General features: G+C 35.8%; 1 protein-coding gene and 2 non-coding genes across 3 annotated transcripts in view; 2 read left to right on the plus strand and 1 right to left on the minus strand.

The window, feature by feature from the left end:
• The window catches only part of Smp_175620 (putative rhoptry protein), a gene marked incomplete at both ends in the record, with an annotated part of 85,198 nt that extends 64,565 nt beyond the window's left edge, over nt 1-20,633 (plus strand). The window contains 8 exons of the mRNA XM_018798562.1: nt 2,452-2,745; nt 3,747-3,861; nt 5,298-5,429; nt 7,294-7,422; nt 11,874-12,147; nt 13,908-14,027; nt 16,741-17,051; nt 20,547-20,633. Of these exons, the coding sequence (XP_018653492.1) occupies nt 2,452-2,745; nt 3,747-3,861; nt 5,298-5,429; nt 7,294-7,422; nt 11,874-12,147; nt 13,908-14,027; nt 16,741-17,051; nt 20,547-20,633 (1,462 nt within the window). The remainder of the gene's footprint in view (nt 1-2,451; nt 2,746-3,746; nt 3,862-5,297; nt 5,430-7,293; nt 7,423-11,873; nt 12,148-13,907; nt 14,028-16,740; nt 17,052-20,546) is intronic.
• Smp_tRNA_00759_Pseudo_TTG.1.1 lies at nt 6,737-6,808 on the plus strand. The gene has a single exon. It is a non-coding gene (tRNA).
• On the minus strand, nt 15,085-15,155 carry Smp_tRNA_01735_Pseudo_TTG.1.1. The gene has a single exon. It is a non-coding gene (tRNA).
• Nucleotides 20,634-21,952: the final 1,319 nt, after the last annotated feature.

The following is a 21,952-nucleotide window of genomic DNA, read 5'->3' on the forward strand; positions in this document are numbered from 1 at the left end:
TAAGTGATTGACTTTTGTAATATGTACCCAGTGATCTTATTATGGTTAAGGACTCATCAAAAGACTTAAAGTTTTCGAGTCCTAACCCCAGGACCTATTGGGCTAGTGAGCGAACGCTTAACGCTGAGACCACTGAGCCACCACTCAAGGGTGTTAATATCTAACTTCAACCAATCCATGATATTGTGCGACCCTCTAATATTGTGCTTAGTGTGTAACTCTCTCACAATAGACATAGTTGAATTCCACTGGTTACGGCTTCTCACTAGAACCCTGGGACTCGAACCTGCGTACGAGTTCGTGAATACTCACATCTGGGGAGACCCACACTAGGACGAAATGACCATCCGATCCTCCCAGGTTTTCATTGGTGGTCTAACATCGATCCATTTATGATATCAATCTAAACTCAACAATCTTCACAACCTTATACTGATTATTTTTAAAAATAATTTATTTTAGAAAATTGGAAGATCATTGTCGTTTACTTTCAGCTAGACTTAAATACATGAAATCGAAGCATAGTTCAGTTCAACATCATAAAATATCCTGGTTAAAGTAAGTTTGAGTTTTATTTAAAAAAAAATATAGATGACTTAGTTGTTAAAGGGTTTCTTTTTGGAATTTGTTTAACCTGTGATGAATACAACCTCTCTTGTTTCGAACTACGATTGTCAGCTTACAAGTGACTCACATTTTGATTTCCCCGGGGTTTTGTTGAGAAGTAGTTGCTTGTGTGATTCATTCATGTCAGCAGTAGAAAAAATGTTACTATGATATTGAATAATCCTCAGACTGTACCACAAATTGATTGAACATTATTGGACATCGACCGAGTTATTTTAATGGTTAGGGGTTGACCACGAGACCTAAAGGTCATGGTTTATATCCCTGGTGTGGATTTTGGTGTGCCCTATCAAGAATTCCCATACTGAGGAGTGACAGTTATTGTTATCCATTGTTTCCTGTATCTTCATGGTACATAAAGTGAGATCACTGTGTGACAAACACAATACAGACAAATTGTTAACTCTTCGTCTTAGGTTTATTCACTAACAAATTTGTTGTAGAAAGCTTTTAGTCTAGTTGTTTATGTGGGATCTAAACGAAGAAGACTATTATTAGCATGGACGGATTCCTGGAGTTTGTAGAAATTTCATTATTTAAATCATGAACTGATCTTATATAGATCATCATTAAGTACCTAGAAGCACTGTAATCTTCACAAACGTTTCCTTGCTTATGACTAGATTCAAGATGACATTCATAGAGTCCTAGTGAGAATCTGTGACCAATAAAGCTTGACCATATAAATTATGAGACAGTTATCCAATACAGTCAATGAAAAATGGTGATTTAGGTATGTACATCAATATATACTAGCTCAGTGATCCAGAGGTTAAGCATTCTTCCGAGCGACAAAATATCCTAGGTTTGATTTCCTGATGTACTGGACGTTAACCGCTGAGGAGTCCTATATTAGAACGAAATGGCCAACTAGTCCTTTCAGTTCTTCAATAACGGTCTAACTAAGATTAGATTGTGATTTAAACTATGAAGGACAAGAATAGTTTTATTTCAATTTTAAACGAACTTTATATAGATGTACGTATTAAAACAAGCATTACACTCGATCAAGATAGTTTTTGAATCAATGAAAGTAATGAACTTGATTATGTAATCAACTGTAATAAAGCATGAATAACAAAAGCTCATTGGTTGTTCAATACTACTAATACTATTACTATTGTGGTGTGGTCTACTTATGTCCATATAAGTAGTATATGGTGTTGATCAGACATAGAATGTATTTTGTCAGAAGACCTATGAGGAAAGAATTGAAACGAAGCGCAATCGGTAGGAAAATACACAAACAATGGAATTAGAGAAGAAACAAGGAAGATCGAGACTATTGATTGTTAATTTTCAAATTAACTGTCCATTGTATGGTTATTAGAATTTATTGAGATAGTCTGTAATTTTGTGCTTAAGTACATTCGATTGTCCCTAGTCGTGTTCTGTTCACTACATTATCACTGTTACATTGATTATTTCGTCTAGAATATCAATGAGACCTTCCATACTTATTCCATAATCGTTAAAGAACGTAATCAATATCAAAACTATCCATTTGAGATATAAATTTTTCTTATCAGCAAAGATGGATAGTGGCTAACAGAGAAATCCAAGACGCGCGCCACTTCATCCTATTCGGAACTCGTCAGCTGAATGTACCTGCATCTCAGAGTTAGTTGATGTTCACTCTGAGACTCAAACCCAGTACTGTTCTCTTCATACGCCATCACGTTATCCATCTTTGCTCATAATTCTTGTGAATTAAAGCTGCATCGAGGTTATACGTACAGTATGCACATATACCAATAAGAGATTGATCTTTTTTATCACTTCCTATTTTTTTTTTATTCTATTCTTATCACTTCTCTATCATAGATCATCATTGAATATACTTGTTCCTTTGAAAAAATTGAAATATCATTCAAGACGTAAATTCAAGTTGAATTATAGGACTAAGAGGGAAATCCAACAGGATTTTAATCACCTTAGTGATTGTAATCAATGTCAAGATGTAGAGGGTCCAAGAAAAAATGATAATCAATTGATGACATTAAATCATGATGATAATAATCAATCCGATGCTACATCTTCTGAATTAATAATGAAACAAAATTTAAATAATGAGCCAAAATTAAAATTGATCAATAATTATAAAACAAGCTTAATAAAGTAAGTGAATTTATTCAATGTTCAATTCTTTTATGTTCAATGTTTATTTTTGAAAATTATCAGAAAGGAGTTTTAGTAATTTAGTAATTTAATAGTTGAATTCATCAGTTAATTAAAGCTGGAGCACCATGGAAAACCTTGAAGCATTGGATGGCCGTTTCGTCCTAGTGTGTGGTTCTTCAGCAGTGCGCATCTATGATCCCGCCTTGTGAGATTCAAACCCAGGACCTATCAGTTTCGCGCGCGAGCGATTAACTACTAGATCACTGATATATTAGTTCGTTTCTTTTTGATTCTACTTAACTAGTAATCTTTGCTAATAATCGCATGATACAAAGAGATGAGTAGTGACGTTGAACATAAAAACTTTTAAGCTCCTAGTCACTGGTCTAAAAATGTATATGTCGTAATTCCTGAGACACATCATGTTATTAAAAACTCCTGGGTGTATTGGGTGCCAGCAAATTCACGACAACAAGTAAATCTAACTAATTTTGTAACTTCAAAGTAGTCATATCATCATCATCATCAAAAGCAGTCCTCACATGTAATTAAAATTTTAATAACGTTTGAAATTGTTTCTTTACTGAATCAAATTGGCTTCCATAATTACTGAATACTACTGAAAGAAATTTCAGTGACTATATTGTTTTCATTTTAGTGACTTGTGGTAAATATGAAGATGATTTCCATTACAGGCTGATATCTGGTGAAGAGATAATGTCAGGTTAGAGAACACTGAATGATTGTTTCTTATTAGTTTGTAACAGTTCAAGATTACATACCCATAACTCAAATTCATAAATTTCATGATCACTTCAGTATAGATGGAATTCACAGTGAAATTTAACTGTTAAAGCTTCTCGGGTTCTACATGTTGTGCTGCCCTGTTGGGAGGCATGGCAACAATCAGTTTCAAACTAATTCCCACTTTTAACTCCCTACCTCTCTAAGTTCGTGATGAGAACTATCTTTGAACTTTGTTTCTTTTTTATGTATAGATCAAGGAAACGTGCTATTCAATTACTTAAAGCACATAATAAACTTCCCCACCTAACAGAGATTCAATGTTCTTATGAATTATTGAGTCAACGTAATAATTCTTTATTACAACAGGTATGAGATTTATTTATATCATAGATACTTTGATAGGTTATTTTAATCGAACTTAGTGGATAATAATGGAATCCACAATAGGTGTTTTTATCTTTTCCGGGACTTGTGAAATCAACGATTTTGGGTTCCTATAGTTAATCTTTACGCTGATATTTGAATGGAATATTTAGAATTGAGATAATTAGTCGCTGTTGGATCTAGACCTCCAAATGCCCTGGTACAGCCGAGAGTGGGGAGAGTCAGCTCACTCTCTCTCCAAATGCCCTCACATGACCACACGTATACAGCCTCTGCCAGAAAAGTCCTACTCAGTGTCTTCTGGTGGCATTACTGATTATTGTGAAATTGAGATGACGAAAAGCGAATGTCCGGTGCTTTAGTAAGCTTGATGGATATTGAGGATCCACCGAAGGGATTTGGAAAACCCTGATTCTAAACCAATGGTGTACATGGGCCAGAGGATCCTGAAGGAACAAATGGCGTATGAACCAATTGTTAGTCACCGGCTATCATGGTACTGCATCTCCTAACGTTGCTTCACTGTCTTGTTGATTAGACGTTCAGGTCAAAGGCTAGGTTTGTGTATGAGTAGACCAAAGTGTTTGTGGAAACAATTCATTCCTCAATGGTGACTGATAAATTCAACATTGATGATCGATATTTGTATAATTTTATCAATGAATGTCAGTAATCCTTTGGAGACAATGATCATCAAACATAGAGAATCGTCTAACATCCTCAACTCGGAGAGTTCAGGTTTCACAAGCATAAAGCAAAACTGTTCTCACTAATGCATTATAGATTCGACCTTTATTCTTTTGGTCATGCTCATCTCCTACACATATTCTGTACATAAGAGTTATGTGCATAAGCTTTCTTCTTTTTCTTCATAGTTGTGAGGGTTAATATTAGAAAGTATGTACTACTAACCAAATTAGATCGTAGAATACAATAAATTATAAATAGTTAACATAAATAAAACTTCGCCTGTAGCTCTTCAAAGTTACTGCCGGTCCCAAGCCCGTGTAAAGGAGGAGGGTTGGGCCTAAGGTTAGCAACCACCATCCCGTAGAAAACTAACTCGCTAATAAAACGCTACCCAATAAAACAGTAAGCGAAAAAAAACTAATCTCAATCATTATCAGAAGCGGGTTTTGTGGAGATTTTAGTAATTATATATAGTTGAGATCATGAATCAATTGAAGCTAGACCACCATGGAAAACCTGGAAGCACTAGACGGCCATTTCGTCCTATTATGGGACTCCTCAGCCGTCCAGTGCTTCTAGGATTTCCATGGTGGTTTAACTTCAACTAACTCATGATCTCAACTATATAATCTCAATCATTTTATTATTATATTTATAATCAAAGTTTACTATGAAAACATATATACTACTTATAATAAACTTTTCATAATTCATTATATATTATAAAGTATCAAGTTATGCGTAAATTGAAGATAACAGCAGAACAATCAAATCAAGAACTCAATAATCTAGTTGAATCATTAAGTAGTATGTTACATAGAAGTCGTAAACAAAATATACAAGCTAAACGTACAATTGAGGTAAGCAGATGAGTGTTATTCATTTTTCCAGTGAAATTCATTTTTTATGAAAGAAGTATGTTTATTGTTATATTGATTGAGTGCGTCGCTTGTTAATATATGAACGTGTTGATTCCCTCCAATTAGAGAGGAGTGAATTATCGATCAGAGCAATGATACCAGAAAGTCATATGAGCAGTCTTGGGTACTTATAAGTCGTGCTATCTGCCTAACCCAGCCAGTTATGTCCAGAACACCAATATAGAGCCTCTGCAATATGAATCATTATTCTCAAACATACTGGGTTTATATACCCACCAAATAGACTACATCGTACCATAAAATAGAAAATAAAATTTGTATAAGATTTGGTGAAATGTGGCTGTGAATAAAGGGGGACAGTAATTAATAGGCTGAGGATAACTCAAATCGTAGTAACAGATCGTATAGTAACAGTCTATGGGTCGAAATAAAGCCTATAATGAGAGGGACATGAATATGAATAGTTTAGTTACTTAGCAAGTTACCATTCATAAATCTCCAAGGGGGTATAACATTTATAGCTAAAAGAATGTAAGTAAATAATTGTTTCAATAATTTCTGTACTATTCACTATCATAGTTAATGTTATGACTTGTACCCGCCTATTAAAGAGCAGTGATTGATCGATCGGTACAATGACATATGGAACCCATACGAGCAGTTTAGAGTACTTATCGATTCTGCTATCTAACTAGACCAGTCAGTTATGTTCAGAACATCAATAATAGCTTTTCTTATCAGAATGGGTTTTGTGGAGATTTAGTATTCCCATAGTTGAAAGCGTTAGTGCGGGATCGTGGATTCGCACTACTGCAGAGTCCCATAATAGAACGAAACGGCCGTTCAGTGCTTCCAGGTTTTCCATGATGATCTAGCTTCAACTGACTCACGCTTTCAACTATGGAAATAGCTTTTCTTTTTCGAATGTTAGATTGATATTCAATGAACATTTTACAGGTTCACTTTCTATGTCTGATTGGATCGTTAATGTGTGACATACCCAATCAATTCACTTCTAATTAAAATTGATATCATTCCAATTGTTAGTTGGTTTCTTCATTTCTCAAGTTGGAAGTAAATCTAACTATACTCTGAGAATAATGGATCTAGATATATGTATTCAAAATTATGTAATCTAGTCAATAACATAGTAAACCAATACATTACATTTATTTCACAATGATATTGAGCAATATTGAGCCAATAAAAGACTGATCAATCGTAGTCCTAAACACCAATGGGAAGATTCAAACAAACAATACCAAGCCAAGCAAGTGACTATGAGGACTCAGTAGCTGAATGGATAACGTGATGATGTTTGAAGCGAAAGGTACTGGGTTCGAGTCCCAGAGTGGACGTCAACTTTGAGATGTAGGTACATCCAGTTGACTAGTCTCACATAAGACGAAACATGAGTCCTGGATTCCACTGCTAGCCCCTATCCATCTTTGCTTATAATGCTTGTGACTTCAGGTAATATCGAAGAAATCCATATACGATGCATATATGCCAATAAGAGACTGATCAAGTGCAGTCCTAAACAACAATGGGAAGACACAAGAAAACAACACCAATTGAACTTTAATCAGTGTGTTTTAAGTGTGCTAGACATTTAAAAGAAACTTTTCAAATGAATAAAAGTACCGATTATAGTAATAGCTTTATCAAGTAGTTGCTCAGGACAGCGTTGGATGGAGCATACTGGTGTGTGGCCTATGCCCCTCCACGAGGGGTAACAGACGTAAGTAAGTAAGTTTATTAAGAAGTATATGTCAGATTGAAGTTTAAAAAATCTATCAGCAGAATCCATCTATATCTACATATATTTTCTTTTAATTTTCAGAGTATTAAAATGCATTTAATCAAACTGCAAGATACCATTAAACAATTGAATATGGAAAATAATCAAATCACAACTGTTCATCAATCTGAAAATAACACATCATCAACATTAGACAATATGAATTCTAAAGTGAGTTAGAAAGTGTCGTCTACTTACTTATTTACTTACGCCTGTTACTTCCAATGGAGCATAGGCCGCTGATCAGCATTCTCCAACCCACTCTGTCCTACACCTTCCTTTCTAGTTCTATCCAACTGTATAGTCGTGGCTTCATGCATCTATGATTACTTACTTTTACATACTCACGCCTGTTACTTCCAATGGAGCATAGGTCGCCGACCAGCATGCTCCAACACACTCTGTCCTGGGCCTTCTTTTCTAGTTCTATCCAATTTTTGTTCATTCTTCTCATATCTGTTTTCGTTACTCGACATAATGTGTTCTTTGGTCTTCCTCTTCTGCTTTGGCCTTGAAAATTCCATGTAATGAGGGCTTGCCTTGTGACGCAGTTGAGTGATTTCCTCAATGTGCGTCCTATCCACTTCCAGCTCACCTTCCTGATTTCCTCTTCCACTGGAATCTGGTTTGTTCTCTTCCGCAGTAGTTTGTTGCTGATAGTTTCTGGTCAACGGATCCGAAGTATATTGCGTAGACAATTGTTAATAAACACATGTATCTTCTGGATGATGGTGTTTTATACTCTCTACTTAAATATATTTCAATTTTTTATTTTTATTTAAACACATAAATATTGGTACATAGAAGCACAAGATATATATGCGCCACACAAATCAAATGAGATTTGTGTGAGGGCTGTGATACTGCCCGGGTGCCCAAACTGAAGCAGGTGGTTTTCTTAGGGAGTCAAATTCGGAGCCTTTGACCTAAAGGTCTGATCCACAAGACAGTGGAGCATCTAATGGAGATGCAGTCCCATAGTAGCCGGTGACCAACAATTGATTCATGTGCCATTTGTTCTCTCAGGATACTGGAGCCCACGTGCACCAGTGGTTTGAAATCAGGGTTTTCCAACTCCCCTATGTGGACTTTCCGTGTCCACCAACCCGGTTAAAGCGCCGGATATTCGCTTTTTGTTCTGTCAATTTCGTAAACATTACCCGTGATGCGAGAAGGCAGTGAGTAGGACTTCCCTGACAGAGGCTATATACGCATGGCCATGTGAGAGCATTTGGAGAGGGAGAGCGAACTCTCCCCACTCTCGGCCGTACCAGGGCATTCGGGAGCTTTTATCTCTCTCTTCATATTATACAATAAAAAAATATAAACAGATATAATCTGTTTTAGGGTTCATGAGTTTACATTGTTGATAGATAAAATTCTACTAGAGAAGCATAATTTTTAATGGCTGATTAACGGAATACACTTGTCTATGGAGTAAGCTAATTTTAGATTGAATCTTCTCTACATACATGTATTTGTTGTGGACGTAACCATTGCAAGAACGACTGCTTTAAAGGGGATGACGGACGAGTGTGATGTGTGCTACTGATGTCGACAGAAATAAGTAGTATGTACATCAATCGAAAGTGAAATACCTAACGGTAAAAGGTTAAGGAAATCGATGAGATTTGATGCTGAATATATTACTTCTAATATTCCATAACACTAGCCATGCTGTTTGGTCATCATTGAGTCGCGTAGTATAGCAAGCAGATTATATCTTGAGTGAGAGAATTGCGCGATTTAATTTAATGGACGAGTGAATCAGAATCGAATGATCGAACTTAAGGTTACAGTGGATATATGAATGTAAATCCGTACCTGCTATCAGTTTATCGCTGGTTACAAAGCTATTTATAACAACAGGAATTTTCGGAAAGTTCAATTGTTTGTGATTGCGAATTTCAAATGACGGCATGGCAGTACACGGGCTACCGCGATTATGCAGTATTTTAATGCAATGTGTGCTGGAAAAAGAAATCTGCAAGAATGGAAGCATTTTCTGCTTGTTCCCGATCACCATTAGGGCAAATTATGCTGATTCTTATAAATTGGATCATGGAAAAGGTAATAACACTGGCTGCAATGTTACTGATGCTTCATTTATCCAGTGGTATGAGTATTGCAAAGATACATCCGACATAAAGATGATAAATCCAAATCTATCGTTCATAGCAATCAGAGGGAAAGTGGAAATCAATGAAACGGTCATCCAGAAAACTAGATTTTTAGTAGAGGATGAAGTATAGAAGAAGAGTGGGTAAGCAACAGTTTTTTTAAATCTACTTGACAGGTCTTCGATATACGTGATAGGACATTACAGAAGGGACATTTCTAAAACATCAGAAACTGCAGGATAATAACGTTAGTGTCGGTTATAAAGGAGTATGTTCAACCAGGTACCACTATAATACTGGACTTTATGCATTTATCTATGTTCATAATCTTATCGTTCACGAAAGACGCTTTGTAGTTTACACAGTGTTTATCTTCACGAACAACATAGAAGGGGAGTGATTGAGACCAAAATCATTTTTCTATGACATTATGATGGTTCCAGAGGTCGATTGTTGTGGAGTCGCTTGGATGAGATTCTGTCCTGTATTCATTATGATGCCTGAATTTCAAAACCTATCTCTAACTTCCAGAAGTTTCTGGGTCCTATTGAAGTTGTGTATCCATCATAATTTTGTTAGTTTTCTGTAATAGATCAATCTTCTATATTCATTACTCTCTGATTGGCTGATATTTCGGAAGATTCTATCAAAGATGGTCTGTGAATTATAATCTCAACAATTTTTTTACTTACTTTACTTACGCCTGTTGCTCCTTGTGGAGGAGCATAGGCCGCTCAATAATCTCACCAATGATTCATCATTCGCCTTTCATTTACATGCACTTTTGTAGAAATTCATAAAAGAATTCTCGGATGACATTATTCATCAACTACAAGAAGCTATAAATCGTAAACGAATTGAACATATAAACATGAAGAATAAAATTATTACACTTGAGAATGAAACAAAACGTCGACGTCATTATATTGAAGAATTAAGGATACGTCTTCAATGTGTTCTTGCTGAACAAACAGATCTTCGAAATGATTTAGTAAGTCCATTTATAAATTATATAATGGTAATAGATTGAGTGGCTATCAGGACTCAGTAACTGAGTGAATAACGCTATGGAGTTTGAAGCGAACGGTACTGGGTTTGAGTTTTGATGGAGTTTTGTTCTCTGAGCTGGATGATTTGGTCGTGGAGCTTTCATCGTCCTTCTGAACGACATCATTTGCACAAACTTCAGGTAGAAGTGAAGTGTTAAAATTTCTCCACATGTGGTTCACAACTTGTCCTGTACACCTCGATGTTGATTGGTTCTTATTGACTTGATGATGTCATTCAGAAAAACTATAAAAGCTCCACGACCAAACCATCCAGCTCAGAGAACAAAACTTCATGAAAATCATCCACTGGGTTTGAGTCACAGAGTGAACACCATCTCTGAGATGCAGATACATCCAGCTGACGAGTCCTGAATAGATTGAAGTGGTGCGAGTCCTGGATTTCACTGCTAGCTATTATCCATCTTTGCTTATAAAACTGAATAGTGTTCACAAGATAAGATCAACAATCAATCTATAATGTTTATACAAGTTATTCAGACAAGGAAGTATGAATTATTTAGTAACATGATTAGTCAAAAATGAAAACGTTAGTCACTAAACGACTTATACTGGTTTATTTATACTACGTGTACAACAAACATCAAAGCAAATCAACAAATGTTCTGTAGTGCTCAACCATATCGGAATTTATTTAGATCGTGAAACTGCTGAGAATTAACTGAGTTCAGATACTTGAAGCCAAGGGTAAATATCACTCTTAATGCAAACCTTGTAAGTTAATACTTCTGTTCCTTGCAAGTTATCATTACTTGGCAGTCACAAGCTCGAATGAATCAATTATCTAATGCTTCGTGGTTTTTCAGTAGTTGACTAGTTGCTATGTAGATTAATACCATTGAAATATCTTCATTGATATATCACCTTTATGAATTCTATTCGATGATTGAATACAATATAATACCTTCGACGAAACTATAATTTATGTATAAACCAATCAGATATAAGATAATAGGTTTCTAATTTTGGCGCTCTATTCATTCATTCGACTAAATAAAGTTTTTGACATTTCAACGTGTGTCAATTCATAATGAAAACCCTAAATCTAATTCCAAACGAGCTTCCAACTGAAGAAGAAATTAAGAAAAGACATTGGAATTGTATACGACATACATTGAGGAAATCATCAAACTACATCATGAAGCAAGCCCTAACTTGAACTCCGAAAGGAAAGTGGAAAAGAGGAAGGCCATAGAACACATTACGCCGAGAAACAGAAGCACATATGAAAAGGATGAATATTAACTAGAAGGAACTGGAAAAGATTGCCCATGACAGTGTTGGATAGGAAAGAATGGTGATTTTGGGCTTATACTCCTCCACGAGGGCTACTAAGCGTAAGTAACTAGGTGACCATCTTCAAGGTCACTTCAGCATCATTCAAACCTCATCCACCAATTATAATCACACTTTTTTTTTAATGGTTTTCTTTTAGTTAACTAAACAAAAAATGAATGAAACTTTGAAATTATCTGAAGTACAATTAAAACAAACTAAACAAAGTCAACATATTCAGCTAATTACCTTAATGAATGAAAAAAAGAATATTCTAGAAAATTTTCATTTATTAAAACAATCCCATAATCATTTAATGAATGAATTAAATCAATTAAAAGGGAATTTTTTAAATTTACAAAAATCTAAAAATGAAAATGTTTCCATAGAAACAACAGAGAATAATACAATAAAACAAACTAAGAAATTTAATCGTATCTGTGCTGTAAGTAATGTATATTTATATGTATATGTATATGATCACTCGGCGAGACTATAATTTATGGACAAGCCAATCAGAAGCGTAAGAGGTATTTCAAGGTCACGGCGCCAATTTCATTACCTGAAGCTCATGTACAGAGAATTTTAGAGAAGACTTAACAATTAAGCGACTACAACAAATGAAACTACTAAGAAGTTCCTGTATTTGTAATTACGAGTATTAAATGAATTGTAGACTTGGTGCAGACTACCGTGATGTTGTCCTTCGATGTAATATATATTGAAGGAAGACGTCTGCTAGAATACGAACCTTTATCACTCGATCCAGATTGATAATAAGACATATTATAATAATTGCAGTCAACTGTATAATAAAAGAACAAGTAACATTGTCTGCATTAATCGCAGATGTTACTGAAGCTTCGGCTTTGCAGTGGTATGACCGTTGTAGGGACATATTCATAATAAAAATGATAAACTTATACAACCGGAGTACACACAAACAATAATGAAGCTATGTAGTCAAGGCTGAGAGGGTTTTTGTGACCTTATCATGGTTCCAGAGACCAACTATTATGGAGCCGTATGGATGAGTTCCTCTGCCTTATGCATTACGATTTTGGAATCTTTGAACCTTTTTCTAACATTGACAAGTTTTGGACCATACAAAAAAAGTGTATCCACTTTAATTCTTTGGTTTTGTGTAATATATTTTTACTCTATGCTGAGTGTTTACTGATTGGCTAACATTTCTCAAGGTCATTTAAGATTCATTCAAAGGTCGTCCATAAATTATAGTCTCGCCGATCACTCTATTATTTTCATAGTTGAAATGACGAGTCCATTGAAGTTAGACCGTCAAGGAAAACTTGGAAGTGTTCTGGCGCGAGACTGGTAGGTCCTGCGTACGAATCTTGTGAGGCGAGATCGTGGATACGAACGGCCACTGAGGAATCCCGCAATAGAACAAAACGGCTGTCCAGTGCTTCCAGGTTTTTCATGGTGGTCTAGCTTCAATTGACTCATGATTTCAACTATGAAAATACTGAAATCTCCACAAAACACCTTCTGATCATTCTATTATTGTTATATCGTGTGGCCTAATAGCCTGTTTACTATATGATGATTCTTGCTACTTGGAGAACAGTGATTTGTCGGTCAGACCAATGATATACGATACTCGTACGAGCATTCGGTTCTTCTATCTGTCTAGCCCAGTCAGTTAAGTCCAGAACACCAATCTCAGCCTCCATCATATAAATCATGTATTTCAAACATACTGGGTTTATATACAAACCAAACAGATCACATCTCAGCATAAAATAGAGAATAACATTTGTACAAGATCTAACCGAAAGTGACTGTGAATGTGGAGACTGGGCATAACTCAAGAATGGTAAATCGTATGATAATAGTCTATGGGTACATGCATATGAATGAATACACAATAAAAAGATACGTATCGTATTGGTCCACAAATAGTTCTGAAAAGTTACCATTCACAATTCTCTTCAGGATATGACAAGATCAAAGCAATCCCCCGACAATGTACATATACTAAGAAATTCCATCTCAGAGAACAAACCAACATCAAAAACTAAGAAATTCTGTCGGTAATATTAACAACCGGATAACTAGAATCTTTACTACTATTGAACTATACATACTACTTATTTGTAGTTTTTTTTATTTTTTATTTTTCATTTAAAGAATGATAGAATTGATCATTTAGAAAAATTCATTTTAATATTAGCCAATGAATTAATTAAAACAATTAAAACGATTTACCAATTACGTAATCATTCTTCAATGATTACACATACAATTAATAAGAAAAGTGAGCTATCCAGCAATTATGCAATATCCAATGATGGTAAGTGTGGATCGGTTTAAATGTGCTGTCAATGAAATGGTTATTTGGTCAGTTTACTTGTATTGAGGATTATTGATAAGTATCTAGTCAAGACTGCTATCGTAAAAGAAATAGGTATTCGATAATTATTCAAATAGTTGAATTCATGAGTCGATTGAAGCTAGATCACCATGGGAAATCTGGAATCATTAGACGACCGTTTTCTCCTAGTATAGGATTCCTCAGCAGTGCACATTCACGATCCCGCACGCTGGATTCGAACTCAGAGCCTTCGGCGGTGCAACTTTGTGGATTGGTTAATGTTAGACATTAACACCATCGAATGCCAGCTGAGTGGTCTAGAGGTAAAGTGTTCGAACTCAAGACCGAAGGTGCTGGGTTCGACTCCTACGAATGTGATCGGTGGCGCGCACTACTGAGGAAGCCCATACTCTGACGAAACGGCCATCTTATACTTCCAGGTTTTTCATGGTGGTCTAGCTTTAACTGACTGATGAATTCAACTATTAAATTACTACAATCTCCACAAAACCCTCTTTTGATAATTATCCAAATCATGTTGGTTTTAATCTAGGCCGACGGGTACACTATCATATTATGAAATAAACTGATATGAAATGCCTCACCTATTCTAAGATAGCCAGTTTAAAAGGTCCACATTTCTCTACGTTTGTATACTTAATCAAATATAACTTTCCTATCAACTAGAATTGATTAGTTTGTTGTTTGTACTCAATTCAATTTATCAACAACAAAAAATATTTGAGTTAGAGTATCGTCCGAATCTATCGTAGAGACTACTCTATACGAGGATAATTTAACTGTTTGACTGACTTCACTTAGTATTGGTTGTTTGAATCTTCCCATCGATGTGTTAGGACTGCAACTGGTCATTCTCTAATTGGCATATGTGCATACTGTGCGTATTGCATCGATATAGCCTTAATTCACAAGCATGGTAAGCAGAGATGGATAGTGGCTAGCAGTGGAATCCAGGACGCGCGTTTCGTCCTATTTGGGACTCGTCAGCTGGATGTACCTGCATCTCAGAGTTGATGCTCACTCTGGGACTCGAACCCAGTACCGTTCGCTTCAAACGCCATCGCGTTATCCACTAGGCCACTGAGTCCTGATAGCCACTTGCTTGTGCGATGGGGTGAAGTTTAAATTCACTTAGTATTGTTTGTTTGAATCTTCCCATCGATGTGTCAGGACTGCAGCTGGTCAGTCTCTTTGACTGACGTTTGTAACAAGATCTAAAGATCGTTCATTCATTTACTTGCTAAGTCATGCATACAAAGTATTACTATAGTCAAAAAATACATTTTCCCGATGTCCAGAATATTTACATATTGCCGTTCAGTTATCCTAAGAGATTGAAGTTAGACATTTTTACTGTTGGTAAAGTTGTCTAGAGGTTATGCATTCTCACGTGAGATTGAAGACTCTGGGTCCAATTCCATTTCGCACGGCTATGGATACAAATTACTGAGAAATTCCTCACTAGAATGAAACAAACGTCCAATACTTCTAAGTCTTTAATGGTTGTATAACTTGAATTGATTCGTGATCCTAATAAAAATCGTCAACTTACCTATAACTAAGTTCTTTGTGGTGTAAAACTGAATAATCTAAATACAAGTAATTGGGTGTAATTTTTTACCAGTAAAACATATAATAACAATTAATACTTACTTACGTCTGCCGTCGACCAGCATCCTCCAACACACTCTGTCCTACACTTTCCTTTTGTAGTTCTATTCACTTGTTGTTCATTCTTCTCATATCTGTTTTTGTTACTCGACGTAATGTGTTCTTTGGTCTCCCTCTTCTGCTTTGGTCTTGAGGATTCCATGTGAGGGCTTGTCGTGTGACGCAGTTGGGTGATTTCCTCAATGTGTGTCCTATCCACTTCCAGCACCACTTCCTGATTTCTTCCTTCACTGGAATCTGGTTTTTTGTCTCCCACAGTAGATTGTTGCTGATAGTGTCTGGTCAACGGATTCGAAGTATCTTCGATAGACAACTGTTAATAAACACTTGTATCTTCTGAATGATGGCTTTCGGAGTTCTCCACGTCTCCGACATTTCGCATGAGGTCAAAGTACGAGTCTTGTCACATATAATAACAATTAATAACTTAAAATTATTCTTACAAATATGACAAAATACAGCGACCAACATTCGATTTGTCTATTTTCCCCCTTGATTAGCTTTTAAGAAAATTATTTTATCTTTACTGTGGTTACTAATCAATACAAGTTAGACAACCATTGAAAACGAGGGAGAGGGAGCAGGGCACTGTACAACTATTCTATCCTAATAAAGAACCTACTGCACATTCATGAACCCTCTAGGGATCAAGTCTCTCATTGAACAATCAATAGTGTACATATCCACCTTCAATCAATTCACAATTTTGATGAATGATCTTAATAACTCATAGTTGAAATCATGAATCGATTGAAGCTAGACCACCATGGAAAACCTGGAAGCACTGGACGGCCGTTTTGTCTTCAGTAGTGCGCATCCACGATCCCGCACTCGCGAGATTCGAACCCAGAACCTACGAGTCTCGCGCCAGAGCACTTAACCGATAGATTCATGATTTCAACTATGAAAAATACTGAAATCTTCACAAAAACCCCTTCTGATCCTAATAACATTCAAACATCTAGCGTATTTTATTCTTTCTCTTGTATTTCTTTTTTAGGTAATTCAAAACCTTCAATAAGTCAAGATAGTTTACAATTAGCTAAAATGAAAGCAGCGGAAATTTTATGTTTATCATTAAATGATTTAGAAAAATTAACATTTTTAGATCAAAATAGTTGCCATAGTGATAAACAAGATGTCAATATTGACAATGATATTGAGGATGATGATCGTGTTGAAGAGGTCAACTCATTCAATGACGGAACGAAACATCGGAATGAACATGAAAAGCTTTCAAAATCAACTATTCAATCATATTTAAATAATTTATCGAAATGGCCTATTCATTGTGAAAGATTATTGAAAGATGTAAGTGAACGAAGATTTTCTATAATTTAAATGGTTTGAATTATTAGTTTTCTACGGAATGGGGTCACTAACCCTATGCTCAATTCTTCTTCTTTACACGGGCTTCGGACCGGCACTAACTCTAGAAGAGTTACAGGTGGTGGTTGATTGGATCATGAAGACCTTGGCATCTCAGAATCAGTCAGACGAACTTCAGACGGACTTCGCAGATGACCTGGCCCTCCTATCACATACACACGAACAAATACAGACGAAGACAACTAATGTAGCAGTAACTTCTGTATCAATAGGCCTCAACATACAAAAAGGAAAAAGCAAGATTCTCAAATACAACACAGTCACACTTGATGGAGAAACTCTGGAAGATGTGGAAACTTTCACGTACCTGGGAAGCATCACTGATGAACAAGGAGGCTCTGATGCAGACGTAAAAGCCGAAATTGGCAAAGCAAGGACCGCATTTCTACGATTGAAGAACATATGGAACTCAAAACAACTGTCAACTCATTTCAAAGTGAGAACTTTCATTACGAACGTCAAGGCAGTCCTACTGTCCAAAGCTGAAACGTAGAGAACCACTACAATCGTAGTCATAAAGGTACAAGTATGTATAAATAATTGTCTACACAAAATACTCAACATTCACTGGACGGATGCTATCAGCAACAGCGTTTTATGGGAGAGGAAAAATCAGCTTCCAGCTGAAAAGGAAATCAAGAAAAGATGTTGGAACTGAATCGAACATACATCAAGGAAATCACCAAACTGCATCATGAGGCTAGCCCTAACTTGAAATCCGTAAGGTAAGTGGAAAAGAGGAAGGCCAAATAACACATTACGTTGGGAAATAGAAGCAGATATGAAAAGGATGAATGTTAACTGGAAAGAGCTGGAAAGGATTTCCCAGGACAAGGTTGGAGGAGGAATGTTGGTGTTGGACCTATGCTCCTCCACGAGAGGTAACAGGAGTAAGTAAGTTAGTGAGTAACAAGTTAGATGTTAATTAGTTAAGAAAATACCAAATCAAAATTGTGTTTAGATGATTCTTTTATTTAAGAATTGGATTCATATATAAATTTATTAGGAACTACGATGTTATTAGATAGATGTTTTATTTAAGCTTTCAGAAGTAAACAAACACAAGCAAGTGGCTATCAGAACTCAGTAGCTGTGTGGATAAAGTGATGGCGTTTGAAGTGAACGGTATTGGGTTTGAGTCCCAGAGTGAACATCAACTCTGTGATGCAGGTATATCCAGCTGACGAGTCCCAAATAGGATGAAGTGGCGCGCGTCTTGGATTCCACTGCTAAACACTATCTGTCTTTCCCCACAAAAGTATCAGATTTTTCGACAATCATAATTCTCAATGTTCCCCATTTCATATTCTAGTCATGATATCTCTCATGTTCTTATAACCTGTTGATTATCACGTGATACGATCGTCAATTAGAACATTGACTTATTGGACCAGACTATTGTTGCATAAATCTGTTCGAGTAGCTTAAAATGAACTCTGAATTCTTATTGGTCCACTGAGATAGTAACTTCTTCCTTAACCCAGCAGATTCAGTTCATAACGTCAATTTCAGGCTCCGCTATATGAACAATGTATTTCAGACACACGTAGTTTATACAAAAGCAAACCAGACCACATCATACCATAGTTACTGGTTAGTATCCATCATTTATTATGAAATATAGTCTGAATTATAGTATGTCAACACTTCATCTCGGCTCAAATAGAGCTTGTTAATGAAATTATTCAACCTTCTCAGAAAACAACTTTTAAACTATGTTGTGTAGTAACATCATTGACTTTTTACACTTGTTTATGAAGTATTCGCTAAATTGCGAAAATTCACAATATCAACTTAAGAGTTGGGAATCGTTCGCGAGATCAAAGATTATAGGTTTGATTCCTGGATGCGGAGTTGTGGATGCGCCTTTCCACAAAGTCGTATACTAGGACGAAAGAACTGTCCAGTGTTTCCACGTTTTCAATGATGACCAAGCTAAAATCAATTAGTGGGATTCGACTGAGAAACTGATCTATCTATGCTTGAACAAACCACGATTTCAGGTAATCTTTAATGTTGTATGATAAATATATGAAACCTTGTGACGAACGGCTAATTGAAAGCTTCAAATATCATAATACATCAAACACAGCAACCTTTGGTGTTCTTATCAACTACCTCAATCACTGTGTCATAACCGGACCAGTGGAATTCTCTTTTCACTAAGTAGTAGATAATTTATCATTCATTACTATCAAACGACAAATAAATCTGTTTATTTCTATAGCATAACGTATTAATATGCTTGATGCTTTACTCGGTAAACGGAATAAAGGTCAATGACACAAAGGCTAATTCTAATCCGTTGTCCCCGGCCATGCTAACTAGATCAAGAAGTCTTGATGAGGCGTAGAAAATGTATTCTAAAAGCACTCAGAATATACGAGGTTACTAAGCACACAAATCAAGCTTATTTATACAATGATAGAAACGCCTTTGGAATAGTCAAAAATAGCGTACTAAAAAAAATCCGTCAATCAATGACAGTCAAGGAATCCCGAGTGGGAAATGTAAGCTGTAGATCAATTAAGCGTTTCTTGGGGCGAAAACATAAAATTCGAATTTTCAGAATAAAATTACAAAATTAGGATCTTTTCCAAGTGAATTCTAGGAATCTAACGTCCCCACCACTTATCCTAAAAAAAAGTGTAAATTTTTTGGAAGATCGTGAAGCTTACAGCAAAGTTGCTGAAAACATATGCAGCATCATTATTCATCATAGAATTTCAATGGAAATTCTTTCACGAAATGTATTCGAGTTGAAAAATAGTTAGCTCTATCGGTATTTTTTAGTCTCATGTTCCATATAAAGACTCATTCAAACTTGGTATCCATAGATTTACATTTCAGATTTCCATCAATGAGGGATGTTACGTAATCATTTTCTAATACCATTAAATGAGCAGCTGTCCAACATCTAACATTGTTGAGTTCAGCTAATGACAGTTACTTACTAGAACTCTAGGAATTACTTCTTTAAATTATTATCAGAAGGGGTTTTTTGTAGAGTTTTAGTATTTTCATAGTTGAAATCATTAGTCGATTGAAGCTAGACCACCATGGAAAACCTGAAAGCACTGGACGGCCGTTTCGTCCTATTATGGGACTCCTCAGCAGTGCGCATCCACGACCTCGCACTCGCGAGATTCGAACCCAGGACCTACCAGTCTCGAGCCAGAGCCCTTAACCGATAGACCACTGAGCTGGTATCCAACGGTGTTAATGTTTAACCTCAACCTAGCTTCAATTGACTCATGATCTTAACTATAAAATTACTAAATCTCCAGAAAAACCCCCTTATGATAGTCATATCATAGACTGACTTAAGTCAGTTTTAAAACCCTATGAAGTTCAGTAGCTTTATCCTTATATTTAATACTATTTCCCTTTTTTGTTTATCATTTCTTTTCCTTTTAGTTTCCTTTTTCAAAAAAGTTAACAGAAGAATTTTCAATGAAATTGAATGATTTAATTGATATTGTTTCCATCTTTTTTTGTAAATGAAACAATGTACTACTAAAGAATACTACTGAACAATCTGTATGGTTATTATGCTTATTTTGTATTATTAAAGTGAAATTATAAATTATTTAATTAGATTGAGATTTATATAAAGTATACCATGATTTCGTAATTAGATTTGAATCCAAATTTGAACATTAACACCGTTGGATGATGGCCGGCTCAGTGGTCTAACGAGTAAGAGCTCTGGCTCGTGACTGGTAGGTCCTTGGTTCGAATCTCGCGAGTGCGGGATGGTGGATGCGCACCGCTGAGGAGTTCCATAATAGGACGAAACGGCCGTTCAGTGCTTCCAGGTTTTCCATGGTGGTCTAACTTCAATTGACTCACGCTTTCAACTATGTATGAAGTGGTTTTTTTCCATATCAAATTATATTATTAATGAGTAGCCTGACAATATATGACTAACTTCAGTCTGAAGACTGGTAGGTGGTAGGTGGACAGACAACTGTAATGAAAATGTATTTGTAACAGGATGAAGATTTGTGCAGATTGTAGCATTTTCACAGTTGAGTTCACGATTCAATCTAAGCCAGATCATTATTGACAATCTGATCTTGGGTTCGAGTCCCGCATACACAAGTTCTAAGAGCCTTTCCTTCTCTTCTCGACTTGATTGGTACTGTGAATAAAATGAACTACAATTAACAAGGCGTTTGGATTAATATCTTACAACATTATTTATGAATATTATAAAGAATCTTTACAGTTCTTTTATTTTTGAAAAGAAATGGAATATAGTATGATCGTTTCAAAACTAATCTGTGAATACAACGAATTAGTTCAATTCATGAATCGATTAGAGCTTGGAAACCATAGAAAACCTGGAAGCATTGAACAGCCAATGGTTTCCTGATATGAGACTCTTAAACAATGCGCATCCATGATCTCGCACACGGGATTCGAACTCAGGACCTTCTGTCACGAGCGTGAACACTTGAAGTTGAGACCACCAAGCCAGCATCCGACGGTGTTAATGTCCAACTTCAACCAATCCACGATCATGGATGCCTACTGCTGAGAAGTCCCATACTAGAACGAAACAGCCGTCCAATGCTTCCAGGTTTTGCATGGTGTTCTAATTACAATCGACACATGAATTCAACTATTAAAGTAAAAAATGATTTATAATTTGTTAAGATTGATTAATTCTTCACTAAAAGTAATGAAAATGTCTCATTAAATAGCAAACAAATTGTTCAATTTCTTTTATACATATATCCTATACATGATTATCAATAATATTTAAGTAGTATTATCGAAATACATATAAGTAGTATGTTTCATAGTTTTGTAAGTTG

This window comes from Schistosoma mansoni, chromosome 7 (assembly GCF_000237925.1).
Source record: "Schistosoma mansoni strain Puerto Rico chromosome 7, complete genome".
Classification (NCBI taxonomy): domain Eukaryota; kingdom Metazoa; phylum Platyhelminthes; class Trematoda; order Strigeidida; family Schistosomatidae; genus Schistosoma; species Schistosoma mansoni.